Source organism: Salvia miltiorrhiza, chromosome 8 (assembly GCF_028751815.1).
Source record: "Salvia miltiorrhiza cultivar Shanhuang (shh) chromosome 8, IMPLAD_Smil_shh, whole genome shotgun sequence".
NCBI classification, from domain to species: Eukaryota; Viridiplantae; Streptophyta; class Magnoliopsida; order Lamiales; family Lamiaceae; genus Salvia; species Salvia miltiorrhiza.
Window position 1 is genome coordinate 5,239,760 of NC_080394.1, and position 20,125 is coordinate 5,259,884.

Consider the following 20,125-nt stretch of genomic DNA (forward strand, 5'->3'; position numbering starts at 1 on the left):
CTAACCAGGTTTCCTCAAATTTCTGGTCATCCTTCTATCTAATCTAATACTCCATCCGTCCCGATTTTTGGTATCCAGTTGAGAACGGCACGGGTTTTAATAAAGTGATGGATGTGTTGTGAGTGGAATAAGGGTCCCACATTTTATGTGAGAGTTAAAATAATTAAAGTGAAGTAAGAGTCCACCTACTTTTATCAAAAATAGAAATGGATACTAAAATATGGGACGGCCAAAAAAGGAAAGTTGGATACTAAAAGCTGGGACGGAGGGAGTACTATTTACAGAATTCATGGACGATCTGACCTACCAAGTGAAGAACAACATTAGTCTCTTTGAAAACCCTTTGGCCGATCTTAGCTTGGTAGACCAACTTGGCAGAGCCAGGTATACCATCTCACAAATTTAGTCATAAACCTTCCTGCAACTGTCTACTGTCATCGCAATTCTGCTTTAACTAAAGCATACTCTTTGGAAAGAATCATCGGGAAGCAGTGAGGAGGTCACTAGTGCTTCTGAAAAATGGTAAATCTGCAAATCAGCCCTTGCTCCCCCTTAAAAAGGATGCCCACAAAGTACTAGTTGCAGGAACTCATGCAGATAATCTTGGATATCAATGTGGAGGCTGGACAGTTAAATGGCAGGGCCGGGTGTCAAAGGCAATTATCTCATACTTGGTATAGCTTCAATACCCTCAATGAAATTCAAACTAGTTTTCCACAGATTAGATGAATTTCCACTCTTTCTAATATGCATAGCTTTCCTTACCAAAACAGCAATATAACCTTCAGCAAAGAACATCTTTACAAATAACAAAGTTGTACTGAAAGTAGTAAATGTAGCTGAGTTTCTCGTTTATCTGCATTTTCAGGAACTACAGTCTTAAATCCTATGAGAAAGACAGTAGACCCTCCTACTCAAGTTGTCCACATTGAAAACCCTACCAAATGTATTGTGGGTGAGGTGCCATATGCAGAGGAATATGGAGATAGCAAAAATCTAACTATAATTGAACCAGGTCCAAGTGCTATCAGGAATGTCTGCGGGGTTGTCAGATGCGTTGTTGTGGTCATATCTTGACAAGATAGACGCACTTGTGGCAGCATGGCTGCCAGGAACAGAAGGCCAAGGTGTAGCTGATGTCCTATTTGGTCAATATGGTTTCACTGGAAAACTTCCTAGGACTTGGTTCAAATCAGTCAACCAGCTCCCCATGAATGTAGGTGATCCACATTATGATCCTCTGTTCCCATTCGGATTTGGTTTGACGACTAATCCTAGGCAAGGGACCTAAATCTTTAGTAGTAATACTTACTTAGTATAACTAGTATCAATGCAGTAAATGCAATCCTCTGCATCAGAACACATTCACAATATGCATAACTCATACAAAAGGCGCTGCCTCTGAGTTGTGCTTACGACATTCTATAACTATAGCCCAGGAAATTCAATGTCCGAGATATGCATAGCACTAATAGTTATCACATTCTCAGGATAATAATATTGAGATCAAGGTAACAACCAATACAATCAAGAACAAACTAGGCGAACAAAAATCGACAAATTCTTCAAATGTACCGTAGCACTGTATTGTGGAACTTGAAAAACGGAAACATACCACATACATGAACATTATGGCATAAAGATACCACAAATTCATGGCCAACACCAAATCCAACTACTAATTCCTCTACTTCCTAAAGCATTGCGATCAGATCACATAAGCATTCTAGCCAAGCAAAGTAAAGAAAAGCACCTCAGTAATATCCAACGCCAGCCATATCAGTCCGTGAAAACTGCGCAGCTTCACCACCGTTTCCCAAAACCAAAATTCTCCCATTGCGACGCACAGCAACCTCTCTGATTCGACGGACAAGGCCAGTAATCGGATCATTGAATATTTTAGTCTCGAGGCTCCCTTCCACGTACAATGTAGAACCGGGAGCAAGATTCTTCGCGGCGAGCTCGCCCAATCTCTCCGGATAAACGGAGACCCTGTGCCACTGCACCGCGCAGCGATTGGCGTAATCACGCGGATCCTCGTTGTCCAACGGCCTCCGATTGTTGCGGATGCCGCCCGTTCCGAGTGAGATTAGGGTTACCGTTTTCCCGCTCCGCAGGCGCTTCTGAATCGGCGCCTGCCCGACCTGCCCCACCAATATCGCCTTGTAAATGCCGAGGTCCAAACCGTCTTCGAGGGGTCGATCGGCGTTGGCGCGCTGCTGGTTAGGAGGGGGGGAATCGGGGGTGGGATGGGGTGAGCCTGACTCGGAGTCGGAATCTGGGGAGGAGAGACTTTTGGTGCAGAAAGAGAGAGATGTGTTTGATAGTGAAGAGAGTGGCGTGTGCCTTGAGAGAATGGCAGCGGACAGTTTTCTAGAGAGAGAAGACGCCATGGAATTGCTATCGAAGCTTCAAAACCCTACTGAGGTTTAGCGGAACAGGTTCAGCACTCAACTTTTGAGTAATAGTACTAAAAAAATACTCTCTGCTGAATTGGAATTTTATTGAGAAAAAGAAAAACGAAAAAAACAAAGAAAACCCGTTGAAGGCACAACAGACGCAAACTAACGGGCTACGAAACTATAACGGCGAAGACCCAGAGGGAAAAACATCGTGAGAGGAAAAAAGAGTCAAGAAATGTGCAGGAGCTACATAGCAGGAACCCCATGACAATCAAAAATCAAGAGCATCATCCTCCGTATGATTATAAGAATCTATGATGTCCCCCCAACGTTGATTAGAGACCGTATGAATATCAGAATCCATGATGTCCCCCCAACGTTGATTAGAGACCGTATGAATATCAGAATTCATGATGTCCCCCCAACGTTGATAAGAGACCCCCGTCATCGCAAGAGCCGCTGCATCCCCGGGAATATCCGAAGGTCTACTAATATTGGAGCTTGGAATAGCAGGATGTCGTAACCGGTGCTTTAAAGAGGTATCAGAAACCCCCCTTTCCCGAATTGCTTGGTAGCGCCCTTAGGACGCCCTCTGCCTCGCTTGCCCGTAGGAGCTTCAGTGAGCTCGACTGTTGATGAGGCTGGGCGAACCTGATCAAGAGGCATATCACTCCTCCCCGAGGCCACACGTGTAGAAGGTTGTTGTCCGCCAGTTGCATGAGTCGAGTCATCATGCAGAGGAACGATTGAAACACCAGACTCAGGGGTGCGAGCGATGCAAGGCGCATCCTGAGATGCTGAAGTCGTAATAGCGGCTGTGGGAATGCCACTACTAGAATTAGGCACAACATGTGTGGTAGACACTGACCCAGACGGTTTCTCGAGTACCACTTGGGAAGCATGGATGCCCAAAAAATCTGGTTCAGTCATCGTAGCCGCATCGATCCCATGACTTGAATCCTCAATAGCAAGGTTAAGACAATTGGCTTTAGTAGGAGAAGTTGCCCTCAAAGCCGGAGAACCCACAACCAACACCGGTCCCCTCGGCGTGAACTGCTGTTGCTCCGTCAAAGGAGCAGCCTGCTGCTGCTAGGGCTCTTGCTGAGATTGTGAGCCATCTGCCGCCTCCTCTGAGAGTAGCGCAAACCGATTTTTATCCTGAGTTCGCGGGGAAAGTTGCTGCTTCTCCTGCTGAGTATGTCCCGAAGCCGGAACCACCTGCCATTGAGGACCCTCCTGCACCGGTCTTTTGAGAACCTCTGCTGAATTCTTGCGACTCCCTGGATCAGTTTGGTTATCTCCCTTAGTTATCACATTTTCCTTTTCCGAATTCACCTTAACCTGATCTGTGATCTCCACTCGAGGTTGTTTCTTATTGCAATTATCAACACAATGCCCAGTGATCCTGCAATGTGTACAGTAAAGAGGTAATTTCTCATAATAGAATTCTACGTGATAAGCCATATCATCTCCTTGAACTTGCATCGACTCTTGCAGCGGAAGCGATAAATCAACTTCGACAAGCAGCCGAACATAATGCCCAACATCGGCATAGGCAGACGCCCCATCAATTTTAATAGAAGTGCCAACAACGTTGCCAATAGCTGTGATAACTTCAGGATGCCAGAACTCCACAGGAAGATTATATATTCTAACCCAAACTTGGCTCAACGAAGAAACTTCCTTATAGGGATTAAACCCTTTCACCCACTCCCTCATACGAAGGGATCCCTTCGACAACTTCCAGAACTTTCGATCCTTAACAATGTTCTTATCCTCCATTGTATCAAACTTCAAGATATAAAAGCCCTTACACATTGGAATCAACTTCCACTCCGATGAAATCTTCCAAATCGATTGTAGTTCCTGCTTAAGTTCAGCGGTAGGACGAGGCGTATCACCTTTTTCCAATAACAGTTTTCCAATAATTGCGTATCGAAATTCCTCAAACCGTTTCTTGCAAAATTCAGAAGGCAAAGAAAGAGTAAAGCCATGACCTGATTCTTGTGCCTGAAGCGCCGTGAACTTATGAGCAAAGACATCTGGGCGTCGCAAAAGGCGGGGGGCAACCGCACCAGCGTAAGAACCACGTTGATTATCCGGGAGAAAATCCCTCTTCGCGCCGGAGCCATCAGGATAGCAAGTCTTTGTCGCAGCAGCATGAGAAGGGTTATTTCCAGGAGAGAAATGAGTGTCTAGTGTCGTCGGTTGCACCCCCGTAGAGGATCTGGCATCGACAGTGGCTAGAATACTCTGTTCGTGGGCAGAGATCAGATCTTTTCCCCCAGCAGCAAGCGGAGGCAAGGAATCAGCCGGTTGTTCAAAATTCGCAGAAACAGATGGGAGATTTAGGAATCCCTTATCTTGAGTTCCGGCCGACGAGGTGGCCCGAGCAGCCGAATGAATCATCGAGTTAAAGCTTGAGTGAGGTGAAGCTCCCTTATCATGAGCTCCGGCCGGCGAGACCGCCGGAGCAGCAGGACGATGTTCCAGTCCGGTGGCGGCTAGGGACTCCGATCTGGGCGCAGTGCCGGATCGAGGATGGGCTCTGAAATGGGAGGCGAGATCTGTTTCTGCTGCAGATGTAGAAGATGGGAGGCGAGATCGTGGGCTGCGCAGCCGGTGGTGATGCGGTTTCCGGCGTAACGTGGTGTCGCTGGCGGCGGAGCTCAAGAGGTGCGTAGCCGCCTCGCTTGTTAGTAGCAGTCCGTCGTCCGTACTCGCTTCTCAGGAGCTCAAGGAGGTGCGCAGCCGCCCCATCTGCTGCTGCTCTGAGGGAGGAGGTGCTGTGTTCCTAATACTCGAGATCCCCTTTTCACAGCGCCTCAAAAATCCGGTATGCTCTCTCACGAGATCTACACCAGCGGTTGCTCTGGTCGTAAATACTCTCGGAAAGGGGTATCAACATATGTTTGCATAATTAATACTATGTCTCAATTTTTAAAAAAGGAGCATACCAAAAATAGCACAAATATACATGTAGAGGGAGAGATTCAAATAATAATTACTAAATAAAATAATAATCGAGAATCATGATTTACTATAGATGTCTGAGTTTAAATTTTAGTGGAATCATTTTTTTCTCTTTTCTGAGTGCATTAATTTTAATGAGTGTATTAATTATAATAATTCTCACGAAAAATATAATTTCACTAAAATAACATAATATAATAGTATATGTGTGTGTATATATATATATATATATATATATATATATATAAAATAATTGTTCTAGTTTAAAAAATAACATTATAATCTTGAAGATTGTCCTATTTAAAAATCAATATTAATTTTGAACAGATTCGATGATATTTGGACTCATCTTATTTATCATAAGAGATGCTCAAATACTGAAAAGCTGGCCAAAAATGAGCAATAAAGGTTCAAAGCGAAAAGAGCCCATTTCCAAATACTGAACAGTGGGCCCAAAAATGAGCAATAAAGGTTCTTATGCAACAATCACTTTACAAATATTTTTCAACTATACTTTATTATTTTTCATCATATATCATTCAAATTCATTTCTCTTCCATTTTCTCTCTAACGAAACCATATTCTCTCTCTAACTTATAAACCCAATTATCCAAACACAACTTATAAGCTCTTAAACCTTACATCTTATAAGCTCCAAAAACTTATAAACTCTTTAAAATAAGCTTAGCCAAACACCCGGAATGCTTGCCATAATATACACAACGAAATAGACTTCAGAACAGCGAAATTGGCATACAAAGTTTAACCATATAATGCTCCCACATGTGGAGAGAATAAACTGTGTAATTACATACCAGGTTTCATCACATAAAATACATCAGCATCTAATTAATCAAGCTTTATACACAAACTATAACATACGCGAGTAACCTATCAGTTGTCTACCTACCACGGAGTTGTCAGATTACAAAGCTCCATCCTCCTCATTCTACGCTGCTTGCCATGAAAGTTTTCCCATCTCACTGCAATTATCACAAGGCAATTATCAACCACTTCTCAATTTCTCACCCATAGTTGAGTTTTTACTGTATAAAGAAATGCTAACCTCGTTGTGGGACTGATCGTTGTCAATAAAATCTAAAGCATCTTCTTTGGTGACTACATTGACACGGCTGACTCTGTTTTTGTGTGTCACGCCATATATCTTGTCAGCAACTTTCACTAGCTCTTGGCGAAATGTCGTATTAATAAACTGAGTGTTGGCCATGTCTGCCAGACGACGGACCATATCTACCACAAACAAGTTAAGGATCCACCAGTTGTAGCACAAGATGACAAAATATTACTCCTTCCGTCCTAGCTGGCTTGGCCTATTTCTTTTCAGCATGGCTATTTGAGTAAGATTATAGTGTAAGGTGTGTGGGACCATATTTAAGTGTAAATTGATTAGCTAAAAAGAAAACAAGCCAAGTCAAGTGGGACAGCCAGAAAAGAATTACATGTCAAGTCAAATGGGGCGGAGGGAAATGGGAATAGGGAGCCAGTTTTGCATCAATAATCTAACTTTACAGAACTATGATGCAAGCAGATAAAACGCCAAAAAGCTATTTCAGAGAACAATAATCTTTTGACAAAAATGGCAATGAAGTGCGAAAATAGAACCAGCACATAAACAAGGATACTCCCGACTGCAGTTCGGTACTGGGGGTCAAGTGCTGCATCTATCTCATCAAAAAGGTAAAATGGTGCAGGATCACATCGCTGAATGGCAAAGATTAGTGCCAGAGCCACCACTGTTTTTTGACCCCCGGATAACTGTTTCATCGACTGTGTCTCCCCTTGCCCAGTAAAAGAAACCTACCACAAGGACAGTAAAATACAAATGTAGATGCAAATCAAGATCTAGAATGGCATTAATAAGCATCCATCCTGAAAACAGAGGTTTTAAAGTAATGAAGTATGCTCAGTTAGAAGTTCATGATTCTAGGTTGCAGCATTTTTGCGAAATTCCCATGCACAAAGTAGGAAGCTAAAAGAAACATGCCACGGTTAATGTAGCAAATAACAAGGATAGTGATAGTAACAAACTTGATTGATAATGACATAGGGTCAGGGCATTAACAACAAACCTTCACTTTGACGCCAATGTATTTCTCAACCCTGCCCTCAGTTTCCACTGAACGTGGTTCATCATCATCTAGATCATTATCAGCATCCTCCATATCCTGTAAACCATCTTAATTATAACAATTTCACACAGAAAAGCTCTTGTAGCTAAATAACATAATACCAAAAGAAAGAAGATGAGTATAACAGACATTTCCATGTGCTTGATTTAAGAACGGCCCATCACCATGTTACCAATTTTTTAAGGCTAAATTAGAGATGTGAACATGATGTTCAACTGAGACAAAAATCAAGAACTTTTCTCAGCGCTTATTCTTACACTTGAGCTCAATTGACCTAGCACTTTGATCTCTAACTCGTATTGTTAGTTATGGAAATGTTTATCTCCTACAACAGTTCTTATACTATCTTATCATTATTCATTCATCACCAAATGCGATCATTAGCTAATTTGAAAATGTAATCTTCTTGCTTTATTAGTAGATAGTGACGCATGTCAACTAAAGTGCTTCTTATATTATACGAAACAAAAATTGTTAAGGGATGCAAAATTACAGCAAGGAGACAAGTTGTTCACCCGATTTTTCATTCCTCGGCATAAGGTATACCTCCTCCTGCTAATGTATCACAAGTACTTATTGATATTTTTGTGTGTTGCAATAAAAATGATGAAGGCTAGATCACTACAAAGTTTCTTTACAGCCAGTTTATGCTCCTCTTGCCTAAAAATTCCACACATCCCTAAACTCACTGAGTAACTGCACTTATTGATTTTCCTTTCTATTTTGATTTCATATCTTCTCAGTCCCTCCACCTGAGTAAACAAAATATTTCTCAAGCATTTTTAGTTATTCTTTGACAAGATATTTTACCGCTGTAATAACTTATAAGCAATTCCGTGCAACCTTTAGATATACAACCCATTTCACAAGCAGAATTTTCCTCAGGTTATTCCACACAAATAATACCAACATGACTCCAAGGAAAAAAGCCATTAATAAATAGTTGAATATAACCAATTATTTGCCAAAAAGAATAAACTGACTAAATAATCTTCACATATTTCAGAAACATTGGTACTGAAAACCTAGTAATCTACTAAAAAACATATTGTTTTAAAAAGCAATGAAGCTTTTTTCTTCCATTCATTCCCAACCATTCTTCTGGCTAAAGAGACAATACTCATACTGCTAAATAATTGTTTAGCTTTGCATATTACCTTCAGTTGTTAAATTCATTTTAGAATCTTAACATAGCACGGTATGTGCTATGCGTCCATAATCATTTAGGGGACCAGAATGCAAGACAAAGCCGTCCACAAATGTTACCTACGATGACGAAGTTACAAACCTTTTTCTTCATCATGACCAAAAAGCCATGACCTCCTTGTACAAGTTCAGAAAATACTTCTCGAAAGTGTTTAGCTACGCCTTTAAATGTGCGCTCAATCGATTCATCCTTCCTCATATCCAAAACAGATATGAGTTCTTTGATTTTCTATCAAAGATGAGTAAAAAGTCAATTATTCCATCCACATATGCTATCCAGACTTCAAAGGAAAATTTCATGCTAAGATGAATGACTTTACCTCATCACCAGCATCCAACTCAGCTTGTCTTTTCTGGAGCTCTTCTCTCTGCTCTGTGAAATTGACATACTGATCGAGCGCCTTTTTGTTTACATGGCTGAATTGTTTCAGTTGCTCATTACACTTGTGAAGCAGTTTATATAATTCTTTAATACTCTTCCTTTTGTACCTAGATTGGGCATCACACAAAATTATCACTAAGAACTCCAATAATGTAGGTAAGAATTCAATCAAACTGTAGCACCTGTAGCACCAAAAGATTGAGGAAACAAAAAAAAAAGAATTACTTATGACTTGCATTCTGAAGATCGATTAACTTGCTTCAAAACTCAAGATTTTTGAAGAAAAAATCTAAAAATCTGAATATGTAGTTTCAAATTGTGGGGAAAGAAAGTGTTTAGTAATTAAAGGAAAGATCGATCACCACCTGCTATAGATATATCACCACATAAGCGAAATTCATAATTCCAACATGAGTCTTCTATATCTATACATCTATACATATTACAAATGCTGAGTTTCGCCAACCTATATCAATAATTTCCCTGCCAATACTGTATCAGGATTCAGTTGTCTCAGTGTTCATTGAATATTGAGTGAACTTTTACTAATTGTGTAGTATGGTTCGGAAAATTATATTGCAGTACTAAAGATCATCGTCTCAAGTTCTCACCAAAACTAAAGAGTAGCCTAACCAAAATTATTTGATTTTCCCAATCACAAATCAAGAATGCATTAATTACAGTTTTTTGTACATTTTGTGAGTTAAATCAGTTCATAAGAGAATAAAGCAAGCTGTGAAGTGTCCAAGTACTTGACATAATAAGATTAGGTTCGCCAAATATGACCAAGGAAGTTTCACATGTGCATTCAAGCATGTTGAAACAGTACCTGCACCAAGAGCTGTTCCAACAAAAACATAGCTCCTTGATAGTTCTATACTCCTTAGATTCTTACAGAACAAGATTGGGGATGGGGAGAATTAACAAGTACAATAAGTGGGATTTTTTATTTTGACCTTTATGTAAAGATATTTCTGACCATCAAAGGCTATAGATATAGCTATCCTTGGCATGTTTCGACCTAAACATTGTTTACATAATTGACAATTCTACATGAAATTTGCACATGAAGCATAACTTGAAAAGCAATCAGCCAACAAGTAGTTCTAATAGATCATGCAGTAGTATATAGAATTCTAGTGGAAAGGTAGAATTCGGATATGAAGATTACGTTTCAAAAGCATCAGATGATAGGGGACCCAATTCTCGAATTTTCTTTGAGTACTCCTCTTGCTTGGCCATATATATATTTTTCTTACTCAATAGCTGTTCCAGCTCCCTTGCTTCATCTTGGAGAGTAGTTTGGTACTCGTCTTCAAATTTCTACAAATGAAAGAATACATTTAGCAGCTACAAATAACAAACTCAGAACCATAAAATAGAACAGACATGAAGAGAGAGAAGGGCTAGGATGAGAGAACATTAAATTATGATGGTAGCAGCAGAACATAAAAACCAATATTACCTTTAGCTTATCCTTTTCAATTTTAATGTCTTCCATTTTTCTGTTCTTCTCATCTATACTCTGAGTCACACCTGTAGAAGATATAACCATGTTAAGATGAGGCCACATGAACCGACCTTAAGTTGAAGTTTGAGAATGATGAAAAGGAAGTCCCACTCTTTAGCTCCTCAGTCAGTTGATGAACTGATGAATTGGCATCCATTAGCTCCTGCCTTTTCAACTCAGCTTCTGCTTGCAATGAGTCGGTGTCTGAAGATAGCATTACAGCCTCCAACTCTTCCTTCCGCCTAACAAGATTAGTAGATAGATTCATCTCCAGCTCTGCTTTTCTTGTTTCAGTCTGTCAATTGACAATGCCAATTACACATCAAGGAGAACAATCCAAGGCAAACATCCAGGAAAAAACTTAAATAAATATCTAACCTCCATGCGGCTGCTCCTGCAGGTAATTAGCTGCTCTTTCAGATTAGTTATTTCAGGGTTCAATCGAGAGAGGGACTCTTTTTCTTCTGGTGTCAAGTGGTCAACAAGTTCAGTTCCCATTTCATCTTTCTTCATAGCAATATTAGCTCTATTCTGCTCTATTTGATTTAGTACACTGGAAAGGAGCTTCTCCTGAAAAAGGAAAAGCAACATATGTAAACAATAAAACAATAATACTACTAAAAATTTATAATTATAATCGTAATTGTATAAATGAAGGATTAGCATTTTTTGACATATAGCTAATCATTTTTCAAGGTTGACTCACCTTCTTCTCAAGTGACTTCTTGATGGAATGCTTTTGCTTCTCAGCATTCATTACATCCTGCTTCAACTGTTCAAGTGTAGATTTTTCATGAGCCATCTTGGCGTCATTCTTTTGCTGCTCAGCTACTAGCTCATTGATTTTCTGGTCGGTAAGTGGGGCGTGCTCAGTGAAAACAAAAGGCCAAAGGTTGAAATAGAATATTCACTACACTGTAATCCTTAAACAAGAATGACTTTTATCACTGATGGAGAATTATTTTACGAGATATGTTGCACGAACTGGTAATTGGATAACATTACAAATTTCAGCACTTCATGATTTTTATGTAGGAAATACCATGCAAACAAGGTACAGAAAACACGTGCACAGATAAGCTAGAGTTCTAGAACATAAGCCTATTACTGATTCCAACAGCCAAATGCTGATAGATATACAAATATAAAGTCAAAAGTAGTTGTGAACCAGGACCAAGAGGAGATTTGGTATTTGCTACAACGTCAACAGGAAAACATACAAGCAAACAGAAACGTAACAATAATAAAGACATACTATTAGATGAACCCAATCATTGAAACAAAGAATTTTTTTCCAAAGGATATCTTGAAGTTTGTCTCTGATTTTAGTCAATTCATCTTCCTTTGTCGTAACGGACTTCATATTCTGTCTAATGGTGCTCATAAATTTCAGTTTGGAACGCCTATAGTCATAAAACCCACCAGTCATGCCACCCTTTTTGTTTACTTGATCACCTGCAACAAAGGAGTGAGCTTAGGTATGAAAACAAGACCCAAACATAAAAGGCAAAATCAATCAAGTTGGAGTTCAGTTACAACCTTCCAATGTTATACAGTCCAAACCATCAGCACGAGCAACTCTTGAAGCAACATCTAAATCTCTGCAAATTACAGTCTTTGCAAACACCTGTCAGATTGATAAAGGAAACACAACACATAAGTACCGTGATTAATAGGCGAACATATAAGAAGCAGATGCCAGCAAATGCAACAAACTAAAAAAGATAAATGGTAGACCTTCAGCAACAATGCATGTGATGTAAGCACAACTATTATAAGAAATATGACGAGCACTCATGACAAGCAGTACCAATTTTATTTACAATCATCTTATCATTATTCCAGATACCCAAATGAACTTATATCACTCCCTCCATACAAAGTAAATAAATCCATTTGTATTATTTTCAATACATTCCAAGTGTCAATCGGTTGCCATGCAAGTAATAGAGACATTTCACAAGGCCTACCTGACCAAAAGCGGCACGATATTTCTCTAAGAAATTCAATTTCTTCAAAAGTGGTATGACATCAGAGCTCTGTGGATATGTGACATGTGGAGCTTTCACCCTGTTCAAGGGTACGAATGTGACCCGACCACCTTTCTGTGAATTGAGGTGCCCTATTATTTGGGTTGATATATCATCATTTTCAACCACCACATGGAATAAGCTGTACAAAAAGGAATACTTCAGTGTATACAAACCAATATCAATTGTTAGACGTAGGTTAATTTGACAAGAGACATTTAAACTACTATAAGAATTGTCTTCACCTGTTTCCAGCAGTAACTTCAACAGCTGTGAAATATTTTTCATCACACTCTAGCAACTCAATAATAGGACCATATACTCCACCAATCATATGCTGATCACATATCTTCTTCACAGTATTAAGTCCTCTTCTTATATCCTGTGAAAGACAAGAGCCGAGTAATATATACCCAATTTCAAACTTCAAACCCTAATTTCAATTTTTGAAAATTTAAACCCCAGATCTGTTGGCTCTCGATAACATGCTAATTCAAAGATAGAAAACAAGAGTCCTAATTGAACTAGGAAAGCACTAACTTGCTCTCCAATTTGTACCATATACACAAATCTAACTCGAACAAGATAAAAGGTCTAACTTCAATCCATGGCCAAATCTGATACGAACAAGTGCCTAAACTCTTTGTGCTTTTGATCCCACACGGCCACTTGATCTCATTTCCCAAATTTAACGTAAGAAACATCACATCCAGCTAATAATACATCCACTCTACAAGCATAGCAGGATCCAAATAAAGAGATTAAAGGCCTAAAGTCCAATCTCTAGCCAAATCTGATACAAACTAGTGGGAAAACTCATAGTGATCTCGATCCCACAAAGCCACTCTAGATTTAATTCTATGAATTCTATACCGGCAGTCATTGACAGACTCCTCAATTTATTTCAACAACGCCTATTTCTTTAATACCTTCGCAACAGAGCCAAAGAACAACACTTCTTTTAGTTAGAGAAATTTTCCGAGGACCGATTCTTCGGCAACAAAGTATGTCAATTTAAGCTCCAACATTTTGCTACAATTTAGTTCATTGCAAAAGGTGATGTTGTTAAAATATGTCTGTCATATTGTTATTAATATCTTCCATCATCACCATCAAACAACCCCCGACTGTTGTCTGTCCAGCATTCCTCTCTCCAACCCCTGGCCCTCTTCTGAAACAAGAACCTAGTCCACCTCAGATAAACATTTCCAAACCCAGAAACTATTAAGCACTATCTCCAACCATATGTCTAGTTTGACAAGAGAATAATGGGATATCCAACTAGAGTGGCCATATAATAATACTTTAGTTTCATAAAATGTAAACGTAATGACGTAAAGCACTCACACCAGCAGTTGCATGATCAAGGCTTTTCTCTGCTTTAAGAACATCCGATTTGAGTCTTTCAATTTCAGCAGCTTGCTCACTTTCTCTTCCCCACAGTGTCCTAAATAAAAATCAAAATTGATTAGAGCCCACATCAATTAAACTTTACAGCTGAAATTAATAAAACAAAATTTATACTTTCGCTCATCATGCAGTTTGTCTCTCTCCACTTTATACTGGTTGTAGCTTTGTCTATATCCAGAAATTAAAGATTCTAACTTTGCTGCTTCATCTTTCCGCCCCTTAATGTAGTCATCCTGCGCCTGGATATCTCTGTTGAGCTGCTCAATTTCATCCCTAAGTTTTTTCTCCTGGCATAAGCAAAACACAGGAATTAATCTCGTTTTACTTTCCCTCAGGTGGACCAGATCTAGATAAGATATATACTTAATTCGATGGAAGCAAAAGGAAAAAGAAATAGCAACCACAAAAATAATCTCGCAACAAGGTATGACATACAAGTCCTTGTGCTAAAGAGTAATATATTTCAAATAATTCTACAGCAAATGTTAGTAACATATTCGATCTGTATTTGTTTTGAAGGATAATTACCTGATCAAGGTTAGAGGACAAAACTTGCTCATAGTCCTTAATTTCTTTTTTTAACCACTGGTCACGAGCTGCTTTATTAGGAAACTGTGTTGCACGTCCTTGTTTCTGATATAGAATGCTAAGCTGCTTTTCACGCTCCATAATCCTGCCAAGCCAAAATCCAAAAATTGTTATCATTCCCATTAAATCACCACATCAAGTAACATTAATAAGTAAACGAAGAAATCAGAGTTAATACAGCATGTAAGTCAAGATTAATAAAAATAAAAAGAGCAACAATAAAAGAAAAAAGAAAGGAACAAATGGGATGGGATTCATGGGAAAGACCAGAGATTTATTGTCCAATACTTACACACCTTATAACTATTTGAATAACCAAACTGTTCTACTTTTACCTATTGCTTACTTCCATGAATTGCATGGGAGAAATTATGAGCTACTTTGGGATCAATAGAGAGAATAACTTTGCTGTTGCATTTCATGCTCAAAGTAATTACTCATATAAGTAAGACAAATAAATAGCTGAAGACATAAATGAAAAGGTTCAGTCTCTGGGCTCTACGATTCACTAATGAAACTTAAGTTCTCCCCAAGGCACTGCACAAGCAGGACCAACTAAGTGTCAGAAAGGTAGGGTGACATGGAGGATATAGAAAAGGTGATCGACATTAAGTTATTAACTATGTGGGTAACATCTCTTCTTTTAAAATAAGAGAATTATCTTAAGACTGAGTAGACTGACTTGTTGCTTTCTGGTTATTCAAAAGGAACCATGATCATTCAAAGGGCAATGTAAAGGAAGAACATAGTTTGCTATGAATTGAGAGTATGATGCTAGACCATAAGATCTACTACAACATAATAAACGAAGATGCAAGAATCTATAGGATCCACCAAGGAGCGAAATAATACCCTCGAGTCAAATGCTCCTCTTCCCTGATCTGTGAATCATGCAACTTCTTGACTCTAGTCAGCTCAGCATTGGATTCCACAATTTCTTTCTCCAAAAGCTCAAGTTGTATCACAGCATCCTCCTGGAATACAAAAGTCATATATCAGCAAAGGCTTCCACTAATAGATTAGGCATCCTCCAAAAGGCCAATAATTACACATCAGTCAATGGTCAATGCACCTTAGCTCTAATATTTCCTCTAATTTTATCATCCAAGTCTTTGTTATCAAGCTCAAGTTTTGCACGCTTCTTTATAGCTTCTTTCTTTTGTTTCTCTATTGCTTCTTTCTCTCTGCTCAAAATCTGAGCTTCTTTGGTTAGATCTTTAAGCAACTTGTCTAACTCCTTGCACTTCTCATGGGCATCTGAAACACTATTGTACATTGTGGCAGATTTTTCAGAAACCCTGTAACGATCCTCGTCTATCTGCAACAAATAGAATAGAACAGTCAGATGCTTATACAATACTATGCAACAAACGCCGTTACGCCACAACAAGGCACAGCATGTTAGTACAAAGATAAATCTTTTTCACGAAATCCACAAGTTTATTAATATATAGATAGATCACATAATGAAATAACTCGTATGATCCTTGATGCAAAAGCAAAACTGATTATAACTTCCAAATCTGATATTCCCCAATTAATGAGACCTCAAACCCCCTAAAAAGAGAAACCTCAAACCAATTGAAGAACCAAATAGGAAAACAGGGTGATCTAAAGAAATACCTTTGCCAATTGCTGCTTCGCATCGTGGAGCTCTTTGTCATAAATAGTGTACTCCAGAGACTTCCTCTGCCTGTCAAGCTGCTGATATTTTTTCAATTCCTCTTTCTCTTCATCAAGCTCACGAAGTCGGTCATCCAAGTATTGGACAACTTGAATAATTTGCTTCCTCTTGTTACCTGTAACAGACAACTGTTAGGATCCATAGCAAAATGGGCAGAAAAAATTACTCATGAGCACTTGCCAGTCTCCTGCATGATTTTCAAGCTTTCACGACGTCGCTCCTCATATACCCTAGTCCCCCCAATTTCCTTTAGCAGATCCAACCGCTCAGAATCCTTCATTAATGTTAATGATGCAATCTAAGAAGAAACGTATGTCAGAAAGATGAGTGGGAAGACCAATAAGGAGAGATGAAGAAAGTGTTCGACATACCTTTCCCTGCTGCACAACATAATAAGGATTTGAACGAGAGAATCCGGCACTTTCCAGCAGATTCATGACTTCTGTCTTCCTGAAACCTCAAAGACCACCAGAACTATCAATTATCTAGAAGTGAGGTCAAACAACAAGCTGTTGAGTAATTGCACGAGTACCAAAATCAAGACTCAATAAATAAAAGACAAATATAATATAAATCATAATTCTGCATGACACAAGTTCATACATACGTGATATGTTTTCCATCCAAGAAATATTCGTCTTTCTTAACACCTATTGTTCTCCTCAGCCGAACTTCCTCTTTATCAACCTATCATAGATACACAGCAAGTATAATCAGGAAAGAAAGAAGAGGAATTTAGGAAAGATACTGCAAAACTGCACCTACAGGTTTGGGGTTAGAATATGTTTCCGCACAGAAAATAAACACAAAATCAACACAGTAGCACTAAGCTACATAAAGTTGTGGCTACTTTTGCGTACAACGTACACAACAACCATGCCTTAATCCATCACACTTGCAAAACGACTACAATCAATGTTAGACTATTTACTTGTAGAGTTCCAAAATATGATAGTATGTTACTTACAAGCCAAAACTAAAGACTGAACAATTTTAACATTAGATTAACCCAAGAAGTTTGTTTGTTGCCAAAAGACTGGTATATATCATATCTAGTGCATAGAGGTTGTGACTTGTGAATATAGGGTTCACATTAAAGAGCTCATATATATGAGACAATGGCTTGCTTTTCAGATGGTGTTATTGAATGTCGCACAGACTTCCTTTCTCTCCAGCAGCTATTATTTCCTTCATTTTTATTCCCTTAAAAATCATTCCCATGTTATTTATTGCCACTGTCAATTTTTCTTTTCAACAAAAAAAAGGGAATTAGTTAGTAAGCTGTAAACAATGATAAACACTAACGGGGTCTGCTATACTGGAGAAGAAATATTTGCATGCAACTCTTACTACACTTATGGCTTAGCAGTTTCTGTTGGACTCGGCGAGCATACATACAGAAGGCTAAGCACCAGCATTATATTTGTTGTATAGAATATATGAAGTTGGAAAGTTGAAGCTACTTCCACATGTAAAGGGCATGTGAAATGATGATCATAGATTAGCATTTCTCGTATAGAATATATGAAGTTGGAAAGTTGAAAAGTAAAAGTATCATCCAAACTAACTGGGATTCGATTGTCCGAGTTGTCAAAGACGATCTCCACAAACGCTGATAACACCTGGTGGCCTGCACCTTCCTGATAATCATAAAAGCAACGTGTCCAGTTCAAATTGCACGGGAAACTCAACAGGATCAGAGAAATTAGCAAGGTATTGGTATTCCAATATTTCACTGCAGAACATACATGAAGCAATGCTTGCCTTTCTTCATTACGCAAGTTATGAAATAGATCACTTATCACAAAGCGTATTGCTGCAAATAGAAGTAGGTTTATCAATAAAATAAATCCCTAAAAGCAGAAAAATAAGATCTCAAATATTCCAGATCAGCATACCGTGGAAGAAGTTAGATTTACCGGATCCATTAGCACCAACTGCAGACATGCGTAAAACATAAATTATCTCATATAATAAAACACTCTTCAAACGAGATCCTTGTGTGAAAACAACTAAGAAAATAATAGACAACAAGGTGTAGATGGAAAAATGTATATACCAACACAGTTAACTTTGGGACTGAATGTTTCAGTTGAAATCTGTTCCCTGTAACTCTTAAACCCTTCTATTACAACCTACAACAAAGATACGCGTGACACTAACAAATAAGTAAGCATGTTCCTAAAGAAACCAGGAACCAATCAAATGAAAAAGGCCGATATTTCACCTGCTTTATATACATGACGAGATTCAGTGCAGTTTGAGACTGCTCTCCAAATTGAGCGAGTAGCTGCAAAATGTTTAAATCCGGCTCCCTGAACAAAAACAAGCGTTTACTAAACTCAAAATGATGGGTGAAAAACGCGTAGTTCGGCCCAAATTAACCAGAATAAGTAAATAACCAAACTCGGACGCTAGACTATCCAATTTTGAAGAAAAATATTTTCAGCCAGAAAAAAAAAAAAAAAAAATGACAGGCTTAACTAGCCAGAAAATACAATCAAAACGAGAAGTATAACAACAGAAAAGGAAAAAAATCATGAACTCGATCAGAAAAGGAAGTCTAGGGTTCTGGACGAAATTGGGGCAAAGTTCCAGGAAAAGAAGTGCCAACTAAGAATTACTCAGCAGGACTCACCAGTGAGCGGTGGAAGGCGGTGATGTTGAGCTATGTGTGTAGTCTACCCAGTGAGGTGAGCGTAGGTGCGAGAGAGAGGGGAGAGAAAAGGAGAGATGGAAGAAAAGATGGAAATGGAGGGAATTGACTCCACGCCAACAATGGTTTCATTTTGTACTAGTGTTATACCCGTGCTTCGCACGGTACGAATATTCATACGTATTTGCGAAGTATAGTAGTAGTACTATAGAATTGTAAAAATATATATTAAGTGATATATACAAAACATAATAGAAAGAAATTAAAGAAAATTAATAATTTATATTACATAATACAAAAAATAGGAATTAAAATAATAAAAGACTTTCATATCATACAATTCATATTAAAAGACGACAGCACGACACAAATATAATGATATACATAGAATATTAAATTAGTGATAGTGACTATATCTCTTTAAAAAATAAATAAGAGACAATTTGTTATTTTCATATATTTCTTAAAATTATTAATTTTTACGAATTAAAATAGTAAAAATTAAGTCCAATTTCAATATTAAAATATAGAATAAAATAACATGTTTCCTTAAGATCAACAACATTTTTTCTTAAGTCCCCAAGGGGACTCCAAGCGGTGCGACCTCCTGGTTGTGAACTGTGAGGTCTCGGGTTCAAATCTCATTGCTCTCCCTCTCCAACTCCCCTAAGTCAAAAAAATAAAATAATAAATTTTTTCTTAAAACAAAATTTAAAATATAGAAAAAATAAAACACGCACAGACTTATAACATCAATAATTCTACATTATACTAAATAAAGTAATTAAAAATTTGTTAATTTGCAATTAACAAATCTTTATGTTGTACATATATTAAATTTGCAAGTACACGTGTTTATCATCTATTTTTATTATGGCAAAATATAAATTAATCTTGTATTTGTATTACCATTTTGCAATTAGACGTACTATTCTCCATGGTTTTTTTCACTTTTTTACAAAACATCATTACTATAACTTTCCACAATATGGCTAAGTAAAAACATTCAATACCATAATGTTTTTAAATATTTTTAAATTATGTTTACAGTAATAATACATAAATATGCACCTCATAAAGAGATGCCATATGCGCAATACAAAGGGATATACTAATTTCATATACTAACAATTA

General features: G+C 38.2%; 3 protein-coding genes and 1 pseudogene across 3 annotated transcripts in view; 1 reads left to right on the forward strand and 3 right to left on the reverse strand.

Moving 5' to 3' along the window:
* Positions 1 to 219: 219 nt before the first annotated feature.
* LOC131000297 (single-stranded DNA-binding protein, mitochondrial-like) lies at positions 220 to 2,493 on the reverse strand. The gene is made up of 2 exons (XM_057926139.1): positions 1,754 to 2,493; positions 220 to 512 (listed from the first exon to the last, which is right to left on the reverse strand). Exon 1 carries the CDS (start codon positions 2,391 to 2,393, stop codon positions 1,755 to 1,757), a length of 639 nt encoding a protein of 212 aa, XP_057782122.1. The 5' UTR covers positions 2,394 to 2,493; the 3' UTR covers positions 220 to 512; position 1,754.
* LOC130997981 (uncharacterized) lies at positions 290 to 1,322 on the forward strand (annotated as a pseudogene).
* The window catches only part of LOC131000296 (single-stranded DNA-binding protein, mitochondrial-like), a 130,013-nt gene continuing 111,363 nt past the window's right edge, over positions 1,476 to 20,125 (reverse strand). The window contains exon 2 of the mRNA XM_057926138.1: positions 1,476 to 1,582. The gene's annotated coding sequence lies outside the window, so the exon portion shown is untranslated. The remainder of the gene's footprint in view (positions 1,583 to 20,125) is intronic.
* LOC131000300 (structural maintenance of chromosomes protein 3-like) lies at positions 6,104 to 19,129 on the reverse strand. The gene is made up of 30 exons (XM_057926143.1): positions 18,974 to 19,129; positions 18,563 to 18,650; positions 18,395 to 18,470; positions 18,234 to 18,272; positions 18,084 to 18,151; positions 17,904 to 17,975; positions 16,943 to 17,022; positions 16,707 to 16,785; positions 16,516 to 16,633; positions 16,275 to 16,450; positions 15,724 to 15,969; positions 15,504 to 15,625; positions 14,592 to 14,736; positions 14,178 to 14,350; positions 14,001 to 14,100; positions 12,899 to 13,035; positions 12,594 to 12,795; positions 12,163 to 12,250; positions 11,942 to 12,078; positions 11,330 to 11,497; positions 11,002 to 11,193; positions 10,735 to 10,918; positions 10,579 to 10,649; positions 10,285 to 10,436; positions 9,052 to 9,220; positions 8,814 to 8,960; positions 7,466 to 7,561; positions 7,019 to 7,193; positions 6,442 to 6,626; positions 6,104 to 6,358 (listed from the first exon to the last, which is right to left on the reverse strand). The coding sequence occupies exons 2-30, from the start codon at positions 18,575 to 18,577 to the stop codon at positions 6,356 to 6,358; spliced, it is 3,615 nt and encodes a 1,204-aa protein (XP_057782126.1). The 5' UTR covers positions 18,578 to 18,650; positions 18,974 to 19,129; the 3' UTR covers positions 6,104 to 6,355.

Bases quoted from the DNA above. Each gene is read 5' to 3' on its own strand.
- LOC131000297 (XM_057926139.1), bottom strand. From the start codon at position 2,393: ATGGCGTCTTCTCTCTCTAGAAAACTGTCCGCTGCCATTCTCTCAAGG.
- LOC131000300 (XM_057926143.1), bottom strand. The intron at 12,796-12,898 runs GTGAAGACAATT...CTTTTTGTACAG, and splicing joins GAAGTTACTGCTGGAAACAG to CTTATTCCATGTGGTGGTTG. The intron at 10,919-11,001 runs GTTAGATATTTA...GTCAATTGACAG, and splicing joins GCAGGAGCAGCCGCATGGAG to ACTGAAACAAGAAAAGCAGA.